At 52.6% G+C, this 23,737-nt stretch overlaps 1 protein-coding gene across 2 annotated transcripts in view; it reads left to right on the top strand.

The window, feature by feature from the left end:
* The window catches only part of ITPKB (inositol-trisphosphate 3-kinase B), a 131,610-nt gene that overhangs the window by 80,174 nt on the left and 27,699 nt on the right, over window positions 1-23,737 (top strand). For both annotated transcript variants that reach the window (XR_002824029.1, XM_023730926.1), the window contains exons 3-4: window positions 16,452-16,551; window positions 17,011-17,224. Coding sequence is in view for 1 of the 2 variants with exons in the window: in XM_023730926.1 (XP_023586694.1) it covers window positions 16,452-16,551; window positions 17,011-17,224 (314 nt within the window). In the remaining variant the exon portion in view is untranslated. The remainder of the gene's footprint in view (window positions 1-16,451; window positions 16,552-17,010; window positions 17,225-23,737) is intronic.

Here is a 23,737-nt window from a genome sequence, read left to right on the forward strand (position 1 = left end):
CTGTACTGGACTCAGTCTGGTGGAGGCCTTGGTAGCTGTGGTCCATTAGTCCTTTGGACTAGTCTTTTCCTTGTATCTTGTTCTCTGCATTCTCCTTTGCTCCCGAAGGGGTGAGACCAGTGGAGTATCTTAGATGGCTGCTCACAGGCTTTTAAGACCCCAGACCAAGGCTGAAATCTTTACGGAAGCAGACTGCCACATCTTTCTCTGGTGGAGTCAAACTGGCAGATCTTTAGGTTCGCAGCCAAGCACTTAACCACTGTGCCACTAGAGCTTCTTTAATTCATTGCAGCCTGAAGCAAAAAAAAAAGGAAGTAAACAGGAGTGAGTGTCCTTGCTCCCACTGGGTGGGAGACCCTCCCTGCAGTTGGGCATACTGCCGGGGTTAGAGGCTCAGGCAGGACCCCAGTTCTGGTCCCCTGTCAGGCACAAGCCTGGGTAAGCCCTTTTGCTCCATTTGCTTCTCTGAGACTCAGAGGAGAGCATGCTGCCCTGCCCCTCGAGCCCAGGAGGAGGCTTACTCTACACAGGGAAAGTGCTAACTAAGCGCTCCACTGATTAAGACGCATGGGAAGGCCGATGAGTCAGTCTGTTTATGAAAATCACACATACTGCCACAGACGTCAAGATGACCCAGAGGACAGCCGCCTTCTGTGAGCCGATGAGTCTTGCTCACATTTATGGGGTTCACTAGTGTGTCTTCTTGGCAGCCCATTTCCTGTGCTGCCAGCGACTCTACGCGTGCACCGATGCATGACTGTGCAGCCAAGACCCGACTCTTGCTCGGAGCCGCTCTGCTCAGGAGAGGGAAGCTGGCTGACTCATAGCAGAATTCAGGGCTGCAGCTCGTCTCTCCTGGGTCAGAAACTTCTTTAGAAAACAGCTCAGGGTTTCTTCTTCGCTCTGCAAATCAGCACTCCCATTTGCTGAGCGCCATTTAGCCACAGGCAAATCAGTCCTGTCTGTCAGAAATATGAATTACACCAACGTATCTTGCTTGGAGATATTTTCTAAATATAGCTAAATATTTGGTACTGCATGTAAGCTCTAATGTGGTATTCAAGTTCTTCCTGAAAAGTTTCCTTGTTAGACATTCTCTAAGTGGGAGTTCCCAAAAATCTGACTTTGGAGTCAGTCCAGGGTAACCCCCTTTCCAAATATTTTACAGGTGCTTTCTGCATTCTCAGCAACGGCTTAAAAGGTAATATTTCATCTGAACATTTTTGGTCTCGAGAGGTAAAATTTTAGCAAGCTGGAGGTGGAGGAAACCTCATCCCTTCTACTATGCCCAGCAGTGTCCTTAGGTGTTTTTTAAAATAATCTGAAGATTTTTTAATCTCAAGGACTCTCTGAGAAAGTGCAAGGGAGTATTAGAGCCGTTTACACAGAGGAAGTTTGTTTCTTTAAGATGGACTGTGCTCCTGAGGGCAGTCCCTGGGTGGTATAAGGGGTTAACACACTCGGCTGCTAACCAAAAGGTTAGAAGTTCACATCCACTCAGAGGTGCCTTGGAAGAAAGACCTGGCAGTCTACTTCCAAAAAATCAGTCATTGAAACCCTGTGGAGCACAGTTCTACTCCGACATACTTGGGGTCACCAGGAAATCAGAAATGACTCAACAGCAACTGGCGTGTTTGTTTTTTGGTACTTGTGAGAGCTGGGAGGAAAGAAAATAACATTTTAGATTCTTCCACATGTTGCAAAAGACCTCCTTTCGGATTCCTGGCTATTTAAATGTCATCTTCCAGCATGGGCTAAACAGGCCTGTTTCCACATGTGGCCCCCCCACCCCGGCAGAGTTGTCTCTGTTCCAGGGGGACGGGGTGTCTATAGGAAGCAGAGCAGCAGTAATGGCTTTGCTCAGCGATGCTGCCTCGCAGTCTCTGCACTCTCTCACACCAGGCCTAAAAGTGGCCCCGGGCACTCTGGACCTCCCAGAAAGAGAGGCCCACCTGTCCCTACTCTGCTTCAGGCCAGCTCCAACCTCCTCCAGTTTCTATTTACGGACACAAATAGTACTGTCTGTTGGGAGCCTACTTCCTGCCACCTGTATGGCCGCACCCTCTGGACTTGCCTCAAGGAAAGGCAGGACTCAGGCCAGGGTTGGGGTGGAGGAGGAGGTGGTCAAACTGTGCGACTAATATCTGCTGAGCCAGCACGGAGCCCCTCCCGGTGGGTGTCACCCCAGGTGCATGTTCTTGCCCTCAGGCGGTTTACAGACCAGGCAGCACACGTATAAGGTGACGATAATGAACCTTTGTCAGGTGCGTCTATCCATGTAGCAGGCACACTTATAGGATTTAATTTAATCCCCAAAACAACCCAGGAGGATAGGTGGCACTGCCATCTTACAGATATGGAGGAAATGGAAGTTCACAGAGGCTTAGTAACGTGTCTAATACCACCTAGGAATAGCAGGACCCTAAACTTAGGTTTGTCTGGCGATGGAGTTACATTTCACAAATGATAAGAAATGAGGCAGGCTGGCAGAGTGATGAAAAGCTTGGATTCTGCAGCCAGACTGCCTGGGTTCAAATCCTGACTTTGCCCCTTACCATCTGTGCAACCCTGGGAAAGTTACTTAATCTCTCTGTGCCTCAGTGTCCCCATCTGTAAAATGGGGATAACGACAGTATGCCTGTGTGATGGGTTGAGATACTCATATGTATGAAATGAATTAATACATACAAAACACTTAGCACTGGCTGAGGAGGGATCAGCCCCTGTACCCCCAGGCCCAGGAAGAGCTGTCCCATAGGAGGAGGTGTGGGGTGGGATGAGGCCGAGGGTGGAGACCCTGAGTGCTTGCTGGCTCCTTGGAGGAGCTGGGCCGGAAGGGACACTGGGGGTACCCAGCAGCCTCAGGACTTTGGTGCCCATTGTCTCTGGCCAGCTAGAGCCTCCAGTAAATTTCCACTCTCTGTAAATCTCTGCCGTGCTTTTTTGCATTTTTACCAAAGTAAAAATAAAATCTCTGGTGAGGGGCAGACGAGGCATAGGGAGTGGGGTGGGGCTGGTGTCTGCTGCAGGGGCCGCCCTGGCCAGGCTGGGCTGAGCCCAGCACCCTTCCCCAGGGGAAAGGTCGAGCCTTTCTGTCCTGTGAGCTTTACCCATTAGGAAGTCAGCTGTAGAGGCGGCCCCCTCCCAGGCTCTTCCCCGGCCCCCCGCTCCCCGTTTCCTCCCATTGTTGGCCCCTCCTAGCCTTGGGTCCCAGCGGCCTTTGAGGTCCGGACGGCTCCTGGTGTGAGAGGCATGCTAGGCCTTCTGCTGCTTCCTCTCTGCGCCTCTTTCCTCCAGCCCTCCATTATTTTTAGTTCTGAAGAGGATGGAATCCAGGAGGGAGGGGAGGGGAGAGCCAAGTTAGTGACCTTCTAGACCAGAGATAGCGCATTTGCGGGCCTTGCCTGCTGGGGAGTGTTAAGAACATTTCCATTTTGGGTGAAGGACACCTCAGTTCTTGGGTAACCACGGAAAAATCTGGTTTGGCAAGATAGTGGGCCCCTTTGATGCCAGATACTGTAAAGTCAGGCAGAGGGAGGGAGGGTGGATTTGAAACAAAGTGTTGCTAATGGAGGAGCATTTTTTGCTGGTGTCCCCAGAGCCCTGGTGCCAGTAGTACCTGCTGGCAAGGATATCACAGAGTCGAGCAGAGTTGACTGGTCTGAGACCCCGGGGGTCTGGGGCCAGCCAGGCTGCCAGCTGTCGGGGAGCAGAGGAGATGTGGAGATGATCTGGGAGGCCAGCCCAGGCAGATGGAACAGGAGTTCCTGCAGGTGCACCTCATCTGCTCCCTGGAGATGTCTCTGGAAAAATCCAGGCTTGAGCAGGAGCATAGAGAAGCATGGCCTTAGTTAGGTATGTCTCACCTGATGGTAAATAGGATGTGGCAGGGCCTGAGCCTTGGGACTTTGGTGTGCTGAGCATGGGAGTGTTCTTGCCAGTCAGACAGCCGGCAGCCTTGCACTCCTTTCTACCAGGTGCTGTCGAGTCAACTCCAACTCAGGGCGACCCCATGTGTGTCAGAGTAGAACTGTGTTCCATATGGTTTTCAATGGCTGAGTTTTAGAAGTAGATTACCAAGCCTTTCTTCCAAGGCACCTCTGGGTGGACTCAAACCTCCAACCTTTCAGTTAGCAGCTGAGAGCATTTAACCATCTGTACCACCCAGGGACCCCTCTTTTATCCTAGCTCCCAGAAAGCCAAGATAAAACACTGTCCCTGCCAGCTCTGCCCCTGGCCCGCCCAGCACGAGAGACCTTCCTAGCCCAGGCACTATCTCCGCTCCTGGCTGTTAAGGGGTAGCACATGGGGCTTAGCTCATCAGTGAAGACATTTGTTCTTTAGGGACAAAGGATGAGAAAGGATAGCACTGCCAAAAAAAAAAAACCAAACCAGTTCAAGTTAACTCCGACTCCTGACGACCCCAAGTATGTCAAAGTAGAATTGTGCTCCATAGGGTTTTCAATGACTGACTTTTCTTCCATGGTGCCTCTGGGTGGACCCCACCCTCTGACCTTTCGGTAAGCAGCCAAGTGTATTAGCTGTTTGCATCACCCAGGGACTCCCACTGCACTTCTACTGGGGCAGGTAGAAGTTTTAGGAGATGTTCCAGTTTTCAGGGAGTGCGCCCTCTGGTGGAGACACAATACCGCAGGCACGTGAGCCTCCTGGAGCACTCAGAGGTCTCCTGCTGCGTGGAGGTTTCAGGGAGTGTCCTGCGGCTGGAGTGTCTGAAAGCTTTCCAAAAAAGGTAGGGCCAGCTCACAGATTCCAGAGGGATAGGCTGGATGGATAGGTGGGATGTGAATAAACAGAAGGGGGATGGAGAACATTCCAGACAGAGCACCTACATGGACAAAGGCCTAGAGGTGGGGTAGTTATGGGACAAGAAGGGCCTGCCCTGCTGGATGTGAGAGGGAGCATCAGGGAGGGAGTTGGTGGGAAGTGAGGGTGAAAAGGTATCTGGGACGACCCTTTGTCTTTGCTGGGGCCTGACACCTCCTTGTGGGTGGTCAAGGAGCACTCAGCAGCCCTGCCCTTGCCAGCTGGGCCTCTGGCAGCCTCCTCTGGCCAGGCTTATAGATAATGGTGGGGAGGGAGAGCGGCTATGATGCAGGGCCCCTGGGTGCCAGTCTGGGCACCACCCTTGACCTGGAAACTGGGTCTCTAGCTGCAACAGGAAGAAGGCAGCTAATCAGGAGGGGACAGCTGGGCAGCCACTCAGGCTTTTCCTGGCTTTTTCAGACGTGTCGCTGGGAACGGATGGACCAAAATGGCGTGCCTCCTAAAGGCTGAGCCTGGGGTTTGAACACAGGCATCGGGAGCACCCATCTTAAAACAGGGCCTGACCAGGCTCACACACTGCAAACCCCAAGCAGAGCGGCCCTCACTTCTCGATTAGGAGTGGAGAGGACAGAGCCCTGACCCAGAGAGTTCAAAGCCAGCTCTTCCTGTCACGTCAGCAATAGCCAAGGGGTCCCTGCCTGCAGGGGCCAGTGAGGACCAACCACCCTGATTACGCAGGCAGAGCTGCCCTGTTCTCTTGCCCCAACCCAGCAGCTTGATTCTGAGAGAGGTCCTGCACCCCTCCCATGACTCAGCATCATTCCCACCCTATACCAGTGGGTTCTTAAAAGACGGGGGAAAAAAAAAGTTGTGCCCAATGGTAAACTCTGTGAAAAGTGTTTTATACCACCCAGCAGGTGGGAACATTGAGAGTGTGTTTGTGTGTGTGTGTAGGGGTGGATATTAAATAAAAAATGACCTACCTACCAGTTGCCATTGAGTTGACTGACTCATGGCGTCTGTATGGGTGTCAACGTAGAGCTGTGCTCCCTAGAGTTTTCAGTGGCTGATTTTTTAGTAGATTCCCCAGGCCTTTCTCCCAAGGCTCCTGTGGGTGGACTCGAATCTCCAACCTTTTGGTTAGCAGCTGAGTGCATTAGCCTTTTGCACCACCCAGGGACTCCAAATAAAAAAATTACTTGGGTGTTTTTGCACTCGTTATTTAGGGGACTGTTCTTGTTTATAAAACGGGGGAGGCAGTTAGTCTTAACATTCAGGCCCTTATTTTTAGCTTGAGCTACCTGCCCTGCCAAACCCTTGGACTTAATTTTTTCCGATCCTCAGTGTCTTGGTTTTAAAAGGCTCTGCCTCCTCCCCTCCAAGCACACAGCTTGCTTTTGGCAGGCGCCGGTTTCGCTTTTGGCCCCAGCCAGGTTTCTAACCAGTGCTCCAGGAGGGAGCTATTGAGCCAGGGGCCCTACCTGCCTGGGCTCGCACCCAGCTGCGGCCTCAGGAGGGGCTGTGCCAGCGTGAATACAATGAACAAAGTTGGCGCATTCTCCGCTCTGCAGCCTGGGAGAAGGACCAGGCTTTTCCCCAGTGAAGGAAATAATGATCACTAGGGAAACCCTAACTGCTTTTTAAGAAGAAGAAGGAAGAAAAAAGCGTTTTTTCCAAACGTGGAAAACTCAGTCGCTTTCACCCAGACTTTTGCAAATGTAGAACAAAGGCACTGATGCAGAACGAACCTTCCCTGGGCAGGGGCGTCCTCTGTTCACTTTCAGCGCTTTGTTCAATGTGCCTCTCTAAGTGTGTGTCATTGAGGACGTTCTGAGAACAGACTTGGAAGGGAGGGCAGGGCAGGACTTCATTCAGGCCTGCCCCATCTGAAAGGTCACTCTTCTGACAAAGCACTTGCTGATTCAGTGAGGCTCCTTTTTAACTGGGGGAGAGGCAAAGAGAGCCAGCTGATGGGGGCCCAGTAATCCTGTTGGCTGAAACAAAATCCTCGGAATTAATGATGCAAACCAGGAAGCTGTGTGACCTTGGTTAGGTGTTACTTAACCGCTTATTTGTTGCATCATTTGCAAAGTGGAGATAACTGTATCAGTATTGTGAGGGAGGATTAAATGAGACATCAGCACAGCGCCTAGCAACATGTTAGGTGTTGAACATGTGATTTCTTTGCCTCTTTCTCTGATAAGCCAGGTTATCATCACTACTCACTAATACACATGCATGCACATGCACACGTGCACGCACATGCCCGGAAAAGGGTTCGTCTAGGAGTGCTGTTCTGGAGAACCACTGGGTCCAGAAATAATTTCCCTTTTCTGGTATTTTAGACATTTCCTCCATCCTCTTTACTCAAAAAAAAAAAAAAAAAAAAAAGGAAAAGAAAAGCAGTGGGAGACTCTTTATTTATAATTATCTAAAAATAAGTTAGTCAAGTGACCAAACTATTTCAATGAAAAAGGAAGTTCTGGAGGAAAAAAGTAGAAAATTGAGGGAAGCCGTCAAAGAGGAAGGGAGTTAAGAAGCCTACATGAACCCCGTTTAGAAAATGGAATTAGGTGAGCAATCTCACTATTCATGCTGAAAATAATGGTTTTCGGCCGTGCCTAGCAGAGTTCCAAATATATGAAATGGGAAACGTTTCCAATCTTGGGAATGGCTGGATTTTTCTCAAAACTGGGGGGGGCGGGCTGCCTCACGGGACCCATTCTTTCTCCTTTTTGCAAGTTTTCCTGACCTTCTGAACCAGAAACCAATGTCAAGACACCTGAGCTCTAGCGTGGCTTTGCCTCTTATTGAGTGACAGAGCAGGAGCTGCCTGCCCCCTTCCCAGGCTTTGTAAGCAGTTTATCACACGTAGCTCATCAGGCAATGATCTGGCCCTCTGCAAGTGCCTGGTTGGCTTCTTGCCAGATTGCTCAGCACTGGAGAAGAAAATGATTTCCATTTAACACAGAGACATATAGAAGTCAGAACAAAGTCTCTGGACAGTGTGCAGAGCACCTACCTGTATGTATGTGGCATCCCTGGGTGGTGCAAATGGTTTACACATGAGCATGCTCAGCTGCTGACTAAAGGGTGGAGGTTCGGGTTCATCCAGAGGCACCTCGGAAGAAAGGCCTGGTGGTTCCCTTCTAAAAAATTAGCCATTGAAAACTGTATGGAGCACAGTTCTACTATGACACACAGTGGGGTCTCCATGAGTCAGGGCCAACTTGACGGCACCTGGTAACTGGTCGTATGTAAGTATCACCTCGCTGAATGCTCACTGTAACCCCATAGGGTGGGCAGGGCACATGCCTTGTTATTATGCCCAGGTCACAGACAAGAAAACTGAGGTTTTGAGAAGTTCAAAGGCTTACTCTTGGCTACAGCTGGGAGGTGGCAGAGCAGGGATTCATTCTAACTCCAAAACCTGTGTTGTGCTCTGCTCCATGGTGCTACCATCTGCTGGAGACAGAATCCAGCTATGGCCTGCCTTTCCACTGGGGATGCAGGTGTTTTAGACAGAAGCCAGCAGGAGAGGGAGGAGGGGTCTATGCTTCAGTCCCTAATCGCAGGGCAGTGAAAAGGCCGTCAGCCTGGTGGTCGGTGAGCAGGGAAGCTGGAGGAAAGGCTGGCTGTCTTGGGGTCAGCTTGCAGTTGTAAGTAGCTGTCTTCAGGAGACCTGCTTCTCTGAAATAGTCCACGCTGTCTGGGACAAGGAGTAATGCCAGGGGCTTGATAAGAAATGAAGCAGAGTCCGTGCCTGCCCGGAAGCTTAAACTCTCTTCCGGATCTTCTGACCAGATTCCCAGCGGGCAGATGCCCTCCCTCACAACCTATCAGATTTGGTCTCTCTCCTCCAAGACCTGCAGGCTGGCCAGCCTTGGTGGCCTCTTGGGTCCCCAGCAAAGCTTGCTGTGCGTCTGGTAGGGCTAGGTGCTGGGGGCTCCAGGCCCTCCAGAGGTTTACACCTACACCAGTAAACAGCTGCTGTCAAGTCGACTCCAACTAATGGCGACCCCGTTTGTGTCAGAGTAGAACTGTGCTCCATGGGGTTTTCAATGGTTTGATTTTTCAGATGTAGATGCCAGGCCTTTCTTCCGAGGCGCCTCTGGGTGGACTCAAACCCTTTGATTAGCAGCTGAGCATGTTAACTGTTTGCACCACCCCGGGACTCCAAATGGGTGGCCAGAGGCCTCTTCGTCCCCACAACCAGTGCTGGGGTAAGTGCTGGGTCCCTGCTTTCCTTCCTCTTCTTCCTCCTCCCCTCCACCAGCCACCAGCCCTCAGGCCTGCCCTTTTTTGCCTGCTTTATGGTAGACAACGGCCAGACTTTGAGGCTATCCCAGTTAATTGTTTTGTTTGTTTAAGGCAGCATTTTCCAGCAGCACCTCCAGCCTGACTGGGAATGACTGACTGGGAGAACCAGCCAGAGGGTGGCATCCACCCAGGAGGCAGAAGCTGCATCAGACGGCCTGGAATTTGGTCTAGATAAACACACAGAACCGGAGACCCTCCTGAAGCTTCCTCCGTTGGGCTCCGGCCCAGGCTCAGGCAGAACCCCTGGCCAGTGGGTGGCTCCTGGCCTGCCCTGTCTTGCCCTTGGCAACTCCTCGAACAGGGCCAGAGGTGGAGATGAAGAACCACAGGCGGTGAGGGCTTCTCCCACACAGAAACTGTCTGCAGTGAGATGCCCCATGTTGAGCAGCACGAGCTCGCCCCACGTCGGCATTGGCCTCTTAGGAAGAAAGGCCTGGTGATCTTGATCTACTTCCCAAAAATCAGCCAGTGCAAACCTTATGAATCACAATGTTCTGATCTGCAGACAATCATGGGAACGGCACGGGACCCGGCAGTGTTTTGTTCCATTGTGCATGGGGTCACCAGGAGCCGGGGCCACTCTACAGCAGCTAGCAATAATGGAAGGCATTGGCCTCTAGGGAATAGGTTCAGCTCTGCTCTAGGGACCAAACTTCGGGGAAAGGGAGGGAGAGAAAGGTGGGACGGAATGTGTTACGCCCTTGAGCTTCCCAAAGCTTCCCATGACCTGCTCACAGGTTTTATGGCTCAGGTAGAACCTAGGCTGCGAGGAGAGGCTTGCTTTCTTTGTAGCTTTGTAGTTCGTTGTTCCGTGGGGGATTTCGTGTTGCTGGGATGCTGGAAGCTATGCCACCAGTACTGAAATACCAGCAGGGCCACCCATGGTGGACAGGTTCCAGCTGAGTTTCCAGACTAAGACAGACTAGGAAGAAGGACCCGGCAGACTACTTCTGTAAAGAATTAGCCAGTGAAAACCTTATGAATAGCACTGGAATGTTGTCTGATACAGTGCCAGAAGATGAGCCCCTCAGATTGGAAGGTGCTAGATGGATTGACACAGTGTCTGCAACAATGGGCTCAGGCGTAAAGTGATTGTGAGGATGGTACAGGACTGGGCAGTGTTTTGTTCTGTTGTACATAGGGTCACTATGAGTTGGAACTGACTTGACGGCACCTGACAGCAACAATAACAGTCTTTCTGTGGTGACCCCATGTGTGTCAGAGTAGAACTGTGCTCCATAAGGTTTTCAATGGCTGATTTTCCCGGAAGTAGATCCCCAGGCCTTTCCTCCGAGGCACCTCTGGGTAGACTTGAATCTCCAGCATTTCAGTTAGCAGCCGAGCACATTAACTGTCTGCACCACCCGGCGTTCTCCTGGAGTCTGAATCGACCCCACGGCAGCTGGTCTTTTGTAGTCTTTTTGCTGCTGGAGGTTGCTGTCTGGTGTTGTCTGGTTCAATACTCCCTTCCTCTGTGACTTCCTGTCACCTCAAGCATGAAGAGGGTTGGGTTTTGTTCTTGTCAGTTTTTTGGGTTTTTTTCTTTGCCACTACACCTCTCTTTCCACACTGAATATTTTAGCGTCTGTCAAAGACAGGTGCAAGCAGATAACGGGAGGAAACTACCTTGAGCAGTTTCAGCAATGCGAGAGGTCTGGAGGCTGCCATATCGCGCCTCCTGGCTGGTTTCTGATCTTTTCCTTCTCAACTGCTGTGAATGAGTTGGGCTCCCCTCTTTCTTGGAGCAGTCAGAGTTTAGCATGAAACCCTGCGTCTTCCACAGTGACGTGTTTGCTGCTGAGGGTCAGGGCTGTAATGTCGTGGTGGTGTTGTGAGTTGCCGCGGAGTGGGCTCCAACTCATGGCGATCCCACGTACAGCGCAACGGCGGGTCCTGCGCCGTCTTCACAGTCGTCGGTATGCTCGAATCCATTGTTGCAGCCACTGTGTATACTGAGTGCCATCCAGCCTAGGGGGCTCATCTTCCAGCACTGTTTTGGACAGTGTTCTGTTGTGATTCATTTCCATTGACTAATGTTTACAAGTAGATTGCCAGGCCTTTCTTCCTAATCTGTCTTAGTCTGGAAGCGCCACTGAAACCTGTCCACTATGGGTGACTCTGCTAGTATCTAAAATGCTAGTGGCATAGCTTCCAGCATCACAACAACATTCTTGAATTCTCATGCAAGCCACCACAGTATGAGAAACTGACAGGCGGGTGGTGGCAGGTCTGCAATAGACGGGAATGACGTCAGCAAAGTGCTTTGGGAAGAGGTTAGTGGCAGGCTCTGCCCAGCACTCAGGTAGAAAAAAGAACAGAGGGAAAGCTAGCGCGTATTTAACCCAGAGGTGCAGTAATGTAGAGATTTGTTGAGCTGAGTTCACGTAAACCCCTAAAGCCAAATGGGCCACAGGAAAGACCTCATTCCTAGTCTTCAGTTGGTTTGAACACCCAGCATAGAATCAAAATAAAAACCACGTGTCCTCTAGCCCCACCCCAGGGCCCTCTACGTCAGCTTTATATATATAAAGCTTTGTGGTGCTTTCCTTTCCCTTGAGATGTTCCCAAGGACATCACAAGTGCAGAGCACGAAGGCGTGTGTGGACTTCCAACCACAGAGTCTAGAAGCATCTAGCTGTTCCAGTCTACTGCAGGCGGAAGCCTAAACCTGTGTCATCTGGTAGCTAAGCCCAAAGTGGCAACTGAGCAGCCCCAGAATGGGATGTGCCTGGCACCCTGGGGAAAACCCCTGCATGTGGCTGCCAGGAGAGAGTAAGGAAGTCTCCTGGGACAAATTCCCGGTGTTCCTCTGTAAGTGGAATATTCCACCGCCTGCGTCCTGGTTAGGGCCAGAGCCTTGGGATAGGAGGACTCTCATGCCTTTGGCCATTTGGGGCCCATTTTCCTGCTGAAGAAATGGTTCCTAATGGAGGAGGAATGGGGAAGGGAAGCCGAAGCCAGAAAGGTGCTCCTGTATTCACAACTCAGCGTTGTTGGGAGGGGCTGCGGTGTCTCTCAGGAGGCTCTTGGATCCTTTGAACTGTCAGCGGACCCCCGGCCCTGAAGCATCCCTCCTTTCTGGGTCTTTGGCCTCGAAACAGAAGTCCTGGGACTGGAGGCCTCACAGCTTCTAACGCCCCTGCTAGGCTTGGGCTGCACCATCTCTCCCAGCATCTGTCCCTGCTGCCTTCCAGGGCCACAGGCCCCCACTGGAGGGTGTCTGCAACTCTCTGGAGAGATGGACCCCCGGTGGGGTGGGCCTGACCCGGCCTGATGCTCTGCGGTCTTTATTCCTTAATTACTCTGGCAGCGTGTCCACATGGCACCAGCCTGACCATCCCTGGGTAACTTCAGAAATACCTGTGCCCCTTCCTCCAACACAAAGGACTGAAGACTCCTCCACAAACACCCCATGCCATCTTCTAAGAGCTCTGTCCTCCAGGATAAAGGGAATCTATATATTTTCCCATTTTACATATCAGAAAATAGGGGCCCAGGAAGGTCAGTAACTTGTTCCAGGAGAGCTTGTGAGGAGGGCACTGAGCCAGGACTTGCCTACTCGGCCCACTTCCCCCTCACCTCACTCCCCGAGTCTAGGCTGCTTGGCCACTCACCCGCGTCTCCCACTGCTTCCCGCTCCCACTCCCAGCACTCTGCTTCCCAACCGCTGCGAATCCCAGTCCCCGGCCTCTGTTCCCACCCCTACCCCCCAACAGTAGTCTTCTCTTTCCTCTCCTTTGGGAATGTCCCTGTGCTGCTTCTGTGGGTACAGCCCACAGCCGTCATGATGCTCACCCTTCCCAGCAGTCACCAGCCTTCATGGCCCCTCACTGGTGACTGAACGCTTCCTCCTAGGTCCTCATTCTGTCCTTTCACCAGGTCCAGTTCAGGAGGAGAAGACAGCTCAGAGAAGTCAGTGACTTGTCCGAGGTTACACAGCTGGTCCGGGCTTTCTTGTCCACCCTACAGTGCTTAGTAGGTTCTAACTCAGACCATCTTCCCTCCACTGGACTCCTAGTCCCTGAGAACGAGGACTAGCCTGCTCACTATACACCCAGCACTGCACAGCGCTTAGCACAGTTGGACTTCCTTAACATTTGTCATTGACAAGGTCGAATGGCCTCTCTTGTTGGAATGCACTTATAATCTCTCTGTCCCTGGTCAGGCTGTAGGCAGGGACCACTAGGAGATTTCTTTCATGACCCTCCTGGCATGTCCTGTGAACGTAGTAAACCTGTTGCCATCAAGTTGATTCTGACTCATAGCGACCCTATAGGACAGAGTAGAACTGCCCCATAGGGTTTCCAGGGAGCAGCTGGTGGATTCGAACTGTGGACCTTTTAGTTAGCAGCCAAGTTCTTAACCACTAGGTGGTCCACAGATACAGAGTTCAGTGAGAGGGAGAGGGGGTCATCAGCCATTCACACGGGGCTTTATGGGTCAACAAAGCGTTTTCCTGGGAAACTCAGAACGTTCTTGAATTCTCATTTTCCAGAATTTTCTTTCAACTCCCTGCATTTGAATTTTAAGATCTTCTTGAAATTCACACTGAAGATATTATTCCAGTTATAGAATTAAAAAATGAGGATGTAAATAAGGAAACAGAGGCTCAGAGAGACCCACACTGACCTAGAATAGTGAACAGGAAATTCCAGTCTTCTGACTCTTAACTTTAATTAACGAGAAGGAAGTGTGAGCATAACCTGAGTGTGTGACTCTTTGTCCGCCCTGCTTAGATGGGCCCGGGGCTTGGCTGGTGGGATCATCACTGTGGCCGCAGGCTTCCTCCGAGGGCCCTGCACGCCCACCCGGTGTCTTTTGGGCAGAGGGCTGAGACACTGTCTGAGCTCTGGTTGCGGAGCCGTGATCAACAGGTGGTGGTTTGCTTTGCACTTTGCCTCTGGACCTGCCTTAATGGCTTCCACAGTTGTGGACAAATCCTTGCGTGGCTCATCTTGCCTACCGAGCTTTTTCCATTGTTGCCCCGTGCATTGTCTGCCCAGATTTTATTGCAGCCTTCTGGGTGCGTAGATAAGAAATAGCTGGGCCTACATTAACCTTTGGTGATCTCCATCAGAAGGCTCTGGGAAAAACAACGTTTTCAGTAAAGGCCTGACCCTGTTGTCTCAAGGCCCTGCAGAGCTCTGCCCTTGCTTATGAATGGAATCGGTCTTGGCGTTTGGGTGATGGGGATAAAAACGGCCAGGATCAACAGCTTGGAAAAGGAGAGCGAGAACGATCGCACAACTTGAAGAATGTAATCAATGTCACTGAGTTTTACATGTAGAAATTGTTGAATTGGTGTATGTTCTGCTGTGTATATTCGCAACAACAAAAATAAAATAAATTATAAAAATAAGGGGGAAAAATGACCAGGCTCAGTAGAGGAGACTGCCTCTCCTGAAACAGATTTTAACTGGAAAACTTGATGACACAAGCAGCTGAGTCTCAGCAAAGAAGAATTGTTTTAAAAGGAGGCAAATTTAACCCTGAGATCCAGCAGCTTCTACAGCTGGAGGCTGTTCTGGCTCCTCAAGGAGGCTGTCAGGCGTCTCGTCCACAGACGGCCCCTCCGAGGCCCACAGGCCCCTTGTATCACTGCCTGGGATTTGGGACAGGGAAAGAGGGCCCCGTCACCGCCTGTCAAAGTGCATCTTCAGGGTCTCCACTGTAAGGCAGGACCGCCCCCCTTACCCTCTTCTGCAGAATTCCTAGCTTCTCTTCCTTTCCAGCTCCGAGCTGCGTGGTTTTCGCGCTGTGGTTTTGCTGCTCAGGAATCCTCTTTTTCGGTAACTTGAATGCTTCTCAGTTCAGGTTCCCATCACGTCCATCAGAGGCTGGTGTTTTGGGGAGCCCTCATGTTCACGCCAGAATCTCTGGGTGGTGCAAACGGTTAACATGCTCGGCTACTACCCAAAAGGTTGGAGGTTTGAGTCACCCAGAAGTGCCTCGAAAGAAAGGCCTGGCAGTTTACTTCTGAAAAATCAGCCATTGAAAACTGTATGGAGCACAGTTCTACTCTGACACACATAGGGTCACAGTGAGATGGGGTCGACTCCGGCAACTGTATTGTTATCTTTATCCCTACTGCCTACTCTTATTAAATTTAGCTTAGGGATATTTTTTCTAGAGAAATGTTTATTGCTGGGAGGAGAAAAAAGGATTTTGGTTTTTTAAAAAAGTAGTCATATAGATGAGGAGGATTTAAATTCGAGCCTCACCAAGGACTCCTCTCAGGCGTGGGTGCTACAAAGTGGAAATCAGAATACAGGCCTCGCGTGCTTGTGAAAGTAAAACGAGGTGTCAATAGGTGTGAGTTCTCTTCTTCTCTCTGCCCAAGAAGCACCCCCTTCCCCAAACGCGCACACTCACGTTCACATACACACACACTCAAACACAGTCTCTCATGTTCCCTCACACACACACACACACACTTACATACAGACACTGTAACACACTCATACACTCATACACTCCCTCTCACACACTCTCATGTATACACTTTCACACACACACACACACACACACAGTCACACATTGACACACACACTCACACACACTGACACACACACACTGCCGGTCCTGGCTGTTTTCACTTAAGAAACATCCTGAGCAGAAGCAGTGTAGTGCAGAAGAGAGACCTGTGGGTTTGTCACTTGTCATCATGGTTTCCAGGGCCCCCGTGTGCATTGACACCATGGGGGAACTGTCCCTGGGGAACTCCCTTTAAAGTCTCTCCTCACACTGCTCATTGGCAGGAGGTACCCCGGAGCCACTGCATATACACAGTGTGAACTGTCACGTCACAGCAGGGGATACTGGCCCCTCTAGTCTTCCTCTGTGGGAGCCACTGATGTGGGGTTGAGGGAGGTCATTTTGCAGAGTCCTAGAGTGTCCATCAGCCCCAGGAGCCTGATGGCTCAGCTGTCCTCCCCTCACTAGACAGATGAGGAGACCGAGGCCCACAGAGGGGACATGAGCAAGGGCAGGGGTGTGGTTTAGTTGTTTACCTGATGGGGCAATGGCCTGGAATGGGGGTCAGCACTGGACTGAGAGCATTCTGCCTGCCCCCCACCTGCCCCCTGAACCTGTCAGATCATCATCCCGAAGGTCTCCTTGCTTCAGGGCATTTTGCTCAGGCTACCTGTAACATGGGTCAGAGCCCCCTCTGCCTGCATCAGTGAGGGGGGGTTCTGGGAGCCCACTGAGGGCCCCTGTGCTGTGGTCACCTGCGGCGTACATCATTTTGTGATGACAGGCAGTGAGTGCTCTTGCTCTGAACTCAGCCTAAGCAGAACCTAGTGGTCCTCTTTCTGATGCAGGACTGTTTGTTTGCTTGTTTCTAGAGCAAATCATGGAGGAAGATAAAAAACATGGTCCACTGGTCTCCGTTTGTCATGTCCTTCAAGAAGAAGTACCCCTGGATCCAGCTGGCGGGACACGCAGGTAGACGCAGCCTTCCACACTCCCTGGTGGGAGGGCTCGGCTGGGTCAGGGTCGGGGGCAGCAAACTCGGGAGGGGACAGCCTGGCCCCTGGGTGCTCCTGGGTGAAAAGCACCCAGAATGGGTTCTCACTGAGAGACTTTGTAGTCTGAAATTGCAGCCACCATGTGCCTTTAACACTGTTTCATACAGGAACGTGGTCGGCTGCCCCCTGGGCAGTGCCACCCCTCTCCCAACATCCATCTTCCCCTCTGTCTTTGTCCCTCTGTCTTCTTCTCTCTCTCTTTCTCTGTTTCTTCCCATTTTACTCAATAAGACACATGAAATCATCAACCTTTATAGCTCGCCCACCATTTGTCACCCCCCGTCAAGCGCCCATACTCACAGTGGGGAGCCCCAGGGACTGTGCCGAGAGGGCTGGCCGCTCAGGGACCAGAGGCCTCCTCCCGTCTTGTCCACAGGGAGCTTCAAGGCTGCGGCCAATGGTCGGATCCTGAAGAAGCACTGTGAGTCGGAGCAGCGCTGCCTGGACCGGCTAATGAAGGACGTACTGAGGCCCTACGTGCCTGCCTACCACGGGGACGTGGTGAAGGACGGGGAGCGCTACAACCAGATGGATGACCTGCTGGCTGACTTCGACTCACCTTGCGTGATGGACTGCAAGATGGGGATCAGGTGAGCCAGCTCTTCGGAGCCCCCACACTTGCCTGGGCACCATCCCAGCCATGGGGGACGCCTAGAACGGCTCATAGCTTCCTGAGTGGCTTCGCGTGCAAGGGCAGGTCCTGGCATCTGGCTTGGACTAACTAGAAGCTCCCCCACTTCAGTCCTCTCACATTATGTGCAAAGGGTGCAAGGACCCTGGCTCAGCCCCGTGACAGCCCCTTCCCTTCCTTGGTGAGCTGAGGCTCTGCACCAGGAGAGGGGCAGAGAGACCTCCCCATGGAGGATCAGGTGGGATTGCTGGGGACCAGTACCAGGTAGGGAGGGAGCAAGGTGGTGACTTCCTTTACATGAGCTGCTGTGAAGGGGCAGCTAGAATAGCGGCCTGCTCATTTCTCCCAGTGATGAGAGACTGGGAAGACAGAGCCGGCTAGTAGGACATGCTGGCTTGCCAAAAAAGACTCGCGCCTGCCCTGAGAGTGCGCTTGTGCAGGGACTCCAGGAGCTGAGAGGCCCTGCAGACACTTAACAGCTTGCCCACATCTCCAGATTGGGGCCTGGTGTGCCCTGGCCAGCCCAGCGGCAGGGAGCTGCAGGGCCGCGTGAGCCTGGAGCCTGGAGGCAGGTAATTGGCCCTGTGTAGAAATCGGCTCTGTTCCCTGGGGGGCACATACAGTTTGTGCTCAACTACCAAACTACAGTTGATGGTTCGAACCCACCCAGCAGCACTGCAAAAGAAAGGCCTGGCAATCTCCTTCCATAAAGATTGCAGCCTAGAAAACCCTGTGGAACAGTTCTGCTCTGTAACACATGGGAGCACCATCAGTTGGATTTGACTCAACGGCAATGGGTTTGGTTTTTGGAGAATGAGCTCCCACTCCAGGTTTCTGATGGCTAGGATCCAGTTCACCCTGACAGATAGCAGGAGAGATTAAGTGGGACAAGACCTGTGGGGGGAAGAGGAGAAAGTCAGAGTTGGCAGAGTCCAGAGGGGAGGATCTGCGTTGGAGGGGACAGCAAGGGCCTAAGATTCTGTCACCCTGAGCTCGGAGTCCTGGGTCTTGGCGGGGTGTTTGGTCATCCCCTTTCAGACTTCTACCCTTCAGTCCCAAGAGCCACACGAGGCTCCTTCCCCCTTCTCTTGTAGTGCAAGGAGGGCTTGGTGAAGCCCCTCTGCATGCTGTGGCCCAGATGGTGTCCAGCATTGGTGCTCACCCTAAGAGCCAGCCCAGACCTCAGCTCCTCCTGCCCGCCCCTGTGGCTCCCCCGGGGCCAGACATGGAGCAGCAGAGCTGAACGTGTGTTTTGTTTGGATCATCTAACTAATTTTATTTCTTGTAAGAGGAGATTGAGAAAGAGGAGTGTGAGAGAGAGACAGACAGACAGACAGGCCAGGAGAGACGTGGGCCAAGGCCTAATCAGTTTTCCTTTACCTCCTTACTCCTCCTGAGATTTCTGTCCTGACATCAGACCTGGCACGCCAGCCCCTTGGTGGCCCCTTGGCGTTTCCCCCAGCCCAGGGGTGGAGGAGAAGGGCGTGGAGAAGTACAGACCCCAAGCGTCCACTCTTGCACTGGCCCCTCCCACCACCCAAAGGCCGCGTTACCTCCAGGGAGCTGGGGTGCGGCTGGGAGGAGGCAGAACACCCCTCTATCAACCACTTGGCCATGGGTCTTCCCCAGAGTCTTGTTTCTGTCCCTGGAAGACCCTCCCCTGGCACTCAGGGGGAGGCCCAACCCTTCCTTTGTACCCTAACACCAGCAGGACTCAGCCTGCTTGCAGGGGAGGGGAGTTCAGGTTGCAGCACAAACAAATGGAAAAGCTTCCCGTTGGTGTTCACTCAGACCGTGACCAAGAAAGTGCAGCCCTGTGTGAAGGACTCACAGCCAGTGATTTCCTGAAAGTCGGTAGCCCCAGGGATGGCCTGCTGCGCCCCCCACCCCCACCCCCAGGCCATGCTGTCGGGCACTGGCCTGCTCTGGGAGCCTGCAGGATGCCGCTGTGGGCACCGGCCTGCTCCAGGAGCCTGGCGGATGCTGTCGTGGGTAGGAGTCCGCCCACCGCCGTGTGGCCCTTCCCCCACTGCTGGCCTCTCACTGCACTTCAGAGCTCTCAGCGGTGCTTAGAGTGACCAGTGAGGCTGAGCCCTGCCAACCCCATCGTGAGCAGGGATCAGGGAAGGGGCCGCAGAGTGAGAGAGGAGACCACAAGGTGGGGAAGAGTAGGTTCCCCCAGAAGCAGCCCCACCCAGCCACCCAGCCCTCCTGCCTCCAGAATCCTGCACTGGGAGCGGGGAGCATGCAGGCCCCTCCTGTGCTCCAGGCACTGAGCTGGGAGTTCTCCTATATTGTCATATTTCATCCTCACTGACACCTTGGAGATAGAGGTAGGTCATGTTCCTATTTGAGCAGTAGGTGAAGTGACTCATTCGGGGCCACACCGAGTTCAGCAGCACAGTCCAGATGTCTGAGTCATGACTCTCTAGAGAAACAACACCAGTGACATATATGTATATATATGTGTGTGTGTGTGTGTGTGTGTGTGTGTGTATATGAGAGAGAGAGAGACTTCAAGGAGTTGTTGGCTCATGTGATTATGGGGAGCTGACAAGTCCCAAATCCCCAAGTCAGGTGACAGGCTAAAGACTCCTACAGACTTGGAGGATTTGTGGGTCAGGTGATGGCAAAGGTGCAGAGTAAAGTTCTGCCAAAATATCTACTTATATTCTGGAGGCAGAACGAACCTGAGTGAAACTCCTCTTTTAACTGATTGGTTGATTATATTACATTAGATTACATTATGGAACGTAATTACATTACGTTGATGTTACATCACATTATGGAACAGCAACTAGACTAGTGTTTGAACAAAAATCCAAAACCAAACCTGTTGCCATGGAGTAGAACTGCCTCATAGGGTTTCCAGGGAGTGACTGGTGGATTCGAACTGCTAACCTTTTGGTTAGCAGCCGAACTCTTAACCACTGCACCACCAGGGCTCCCTGGCCGAACAACTAGGAACCATAGCCCAGCTCAGCTGACACATAAAATGAACCATCACACCAGATTTTCACTGACCTGCCTTACTGCAAAAGGAACCCTAATAGCACAGTGATTAAAGCCCTCAGCTGCTAGCAGAAAGGTCAGCAGTTCAAACCCACCAGCCACTCCACAGGAGAAAGACTTGGTGGTCTGCTTCCATAAAGCTTACAGCCTTGGAAACTCTATGGGACAGTTGTACTCTGCCCTCCAGTGTCGCTATGAGTCAGAGCCGACTCAACGGCAACAGGTGTTTTTTGCCTGACTGCAAAGGCCAGCCCTGGTCATGTGCGACCTGCTCCTGTGCACCTTATCAGGTGTTTGCAATCAGTTATGTTGGGGCTGTGGATTGTGGCATTTTTCCAAATGCATGGATCCAGAACCCCTTGGCCCCAGAGCCTCTCCCAAGACCGGCATTCCATGTAATGCTTCTCCTGGTCCACTCCAAAGTGTGGCCCTGTCCTGGCCAGAGAGAGGAGGCTGGAGCTGGAGCCCAGGGCACTAGGTGTGGGGGTGGGGCGTGGGGTGGAGACCCGTCACGGAGAAGCGGTGGAAGGGCAGTTCAGCCAACCAAGCCAAGGCCATGGGGGTGGAGGGAAGGGGGATGCAGGTGCCCACAGTGTCCTAAACCAGGGTCTCTGTGACCCCTGTTCCACATGGGTGTGTTTCCGAGCAGGGGGCCTGGCTGTGCTCTGGGGAGTTTCCTTAGCTTTGACCTCGTGAGCCTGTGTTAGGTGATTTGCCACTGAGAGTCAGGGTGCCTTCCTGACAACTGGCTGGTGGCTGAAACTAGAGCTGTGTCCCAGCGCCTCTGTGCCCTTTGTGAAGCTGTTGGTGGCTTTGGTCTGTCGCCTGCTGGGCTCCCCCATGGGCTTGCTGCCCTCCCGGGAAGGGTACTTCATTCATTAGTCGAATTACTTCTTCTAGCCCTGGTGGCGCAGTGGTTGAGAGCTTGGCTGCTAACTAAGAGGTCGGTAGTTTGAATCCCCCAGTCGCTCCTTGGAAACCCTATGGAGCAGTTCTACTCTGTCCTATAGGGTTGCTATGGGGTCACTTTGAGTTGGAATCAACTCGATGGCAATGGTTTTTTAACCCAGCTTATCCATGACTGCGCGAGCAGTTCTCTGCTCTCTGTGTGTGACGGTAGGTCTGACCCTCCCTCCGTGGCAGGGCAGCCTGTGGAGGCTGTGCCTCACCTCCCAGGGGACCTCCAGGCCCCACCATTCAGCGGGTGACCCTGTGGGCATCTCTCCCCAAGCCCCGCTCCTCTCCCAGGAGTGTGCAGCCCTGCCCAGATCAGAGCTGTGGGGCTCTTTTTGGAGACAGCCCCATGTGAAAAGGGATTTGACATCAAGGCCTGCATCCTGTTTAGGGAGTCACTAGGGAACTCTTTGCAGAGGTGCAGCCACCCACCCACCCTGTAGGCCCCAGAGCTCACTCAGCAGCATTTGGGACAGCTGGCTCCTTCCCACCACCTAGCTGCCCCTTCACCTGTCACCTTCCACACCAACCACACACCCCAGGCCCACACAGCACAGCATCAACACAACCGAATGCAGCAGCATCCTGCCTCACAGCCTCTGCCTTGCAGCTCACATCGCTGACTGCGGCTACACACACACTCTAGTCTAGGGTGTGTGTATGCTTGTATGTGTGCACACGTATGTGCCTGCGCAAATGTGCAAATGTGTATGTGTGTTGCATGTGTCACTGTGTGTGTGTGTGTGTGTGTGTGTGTGCGCACAGCTAAGAACTAAGAACTGATGACCTCCCCCTTGCCATCTTCATCACCTCCTTGACGATTGTAAAGGACCTGACGTAAGTTCACACCCAGATGTTTGTTTTTTTTCTTCCTGTTTCTTTCAGTGCAAAGATCAGTTGATACAGTGGTTATCTTTTTTAAGACTTCATGGATTCTTGCTCAGTCTGTTCTGGGTCCCACACCAGCAGCTTGGGGAAGGGGTGGTGGGAAGTGTGGAGCAAGGCAGGGGTGAGGGACGGGGGCCCTGGGCAGGGTGGGGTCCAGGACCGGGGCGGGGAGGGCGGGGCGGTGTCAGCAGCCCTTTGAAGGCAGCTCCCACCCACGCTGAGGCCGGGGAGAAAGCTTCCCTCTCCTGCAGCCCGCACTGCTCATGATGTTTCATGAGGTGTCACGGGCGTCTCAGAGCCCTTTTTTGGGGGAGGACAGGGTTTAAATGGGCACAGGGAAGAGGGGGAAGGGGGCTCTTCATGATGTGGAGGGGTCGGCACCTGGGTGCTGCAGGGTGACTCCATCTCCAGTTTTGGGGACCGCGGTCGGGGGGCAGCCCCGCTGGAAGCCTGGTGTAGCACGGGATGTGGGTGCCGGGGGCAGTGTCTGTCACAGCAGCCCAGAGCCAGGTCTGCAGTGGGCCGGGGGCTTAGCCTCTGGCTGCTCAAGTCCTACATGGCCCCTGCTCCTGTCACCTCCACCAGAAGTGTGGGCCCCGCCAGGCCAGCCCCAGGCCCAGCCTGCTTGTGTGGAGGGCAGGGCGGGTGGCAGATTAGCTGGTCACGTTTTCTCAGGCTTTTGACCTGGACACTCCGGTCTCGGAGATGTCGGCCAAGTCTCGGCCTGGAGCTGGTAAGGGAGAATGAGCTGGGCAGAGCAGAGGGTAAGGTGACCGGAGGCTTCTCCTGCCCGACCTGGGCTTCTCCATCCCTCCCCATGGCCCCTACAGGGCCACCTTCCGGCCTAACTTTTATTCTCAAGCTTTCCCGTCTTTAAAGGAAATAGGGAGCCCAGGGAAGAAAGGGGGAGAGTGTGGATACGGTGTGGGGATCACAACCAATGTCATGGAACGCTTTGTGTACAATTTGTTGAACGGGAAACGAATGTGTTCTGTAAACTTTCACCTAAAACACAGTAAAGTATTTTTTTAAAAAAAGAGTCCAAGAGACGACATGGCTGGAAGATGTATTGTATTTACACTGTAAACTTCCAAATGGTGAATTTAACATGACCAGAAGACCCATGCCGGTTCGCACTTTCCTGCACACTCAGAGACGTGCATCTGTGGTCATCGTGAAGGAGGCATAGTACCGCCCTTTGAGAGAGACAGTGGACAGAAGATGCAGCGTCATGAACCGTGGTGGGACCAGCATTGCACATATGCTCTTAGGGACCTGCAGGGACAAGACCTATACTGTTCAGTGTCACCAGATTCTGCAGAGCCATGTTTTTGTGACGAATGACAACATTGCTGCCATGTTCTCATGGTAGGAGATACCAAATTATCCAGGGACAGTACATGGGACAATAAAGTACATGGAGAGATGGTTCCTGGAGTAAGCAGGAAAAAACGGTGCTTGGACCCTGTGAAGAAACTCCACGTGCACTGACTGGGCGATAAACAATACATAAGTGTTTCTTCTCTACCCATGTTCATTGATAAATCACTGTAACTCACAAAAAAAAAGATTTCCCCTCTTGGAGAGAGTGGAGAGAGAGGTTCAAGGGCAGGCTGAG

The sequence above is a fragment of the Trichechus manatus genome, unplaced genomic scaffold (assembly GCF_000243295.1).
Source record: "Trichechus manatus latirostris isolate Lorelei unplaced genomic scaffold, TriManLat1.0 scaffold00039, whole genome shotgun sequence".
Lineage (NCBI taxonomy): Eukaryota > Metazoa > Chordata > Mammalia > Sirenia > Trichechidae > Trichechus > Trichechus manatus.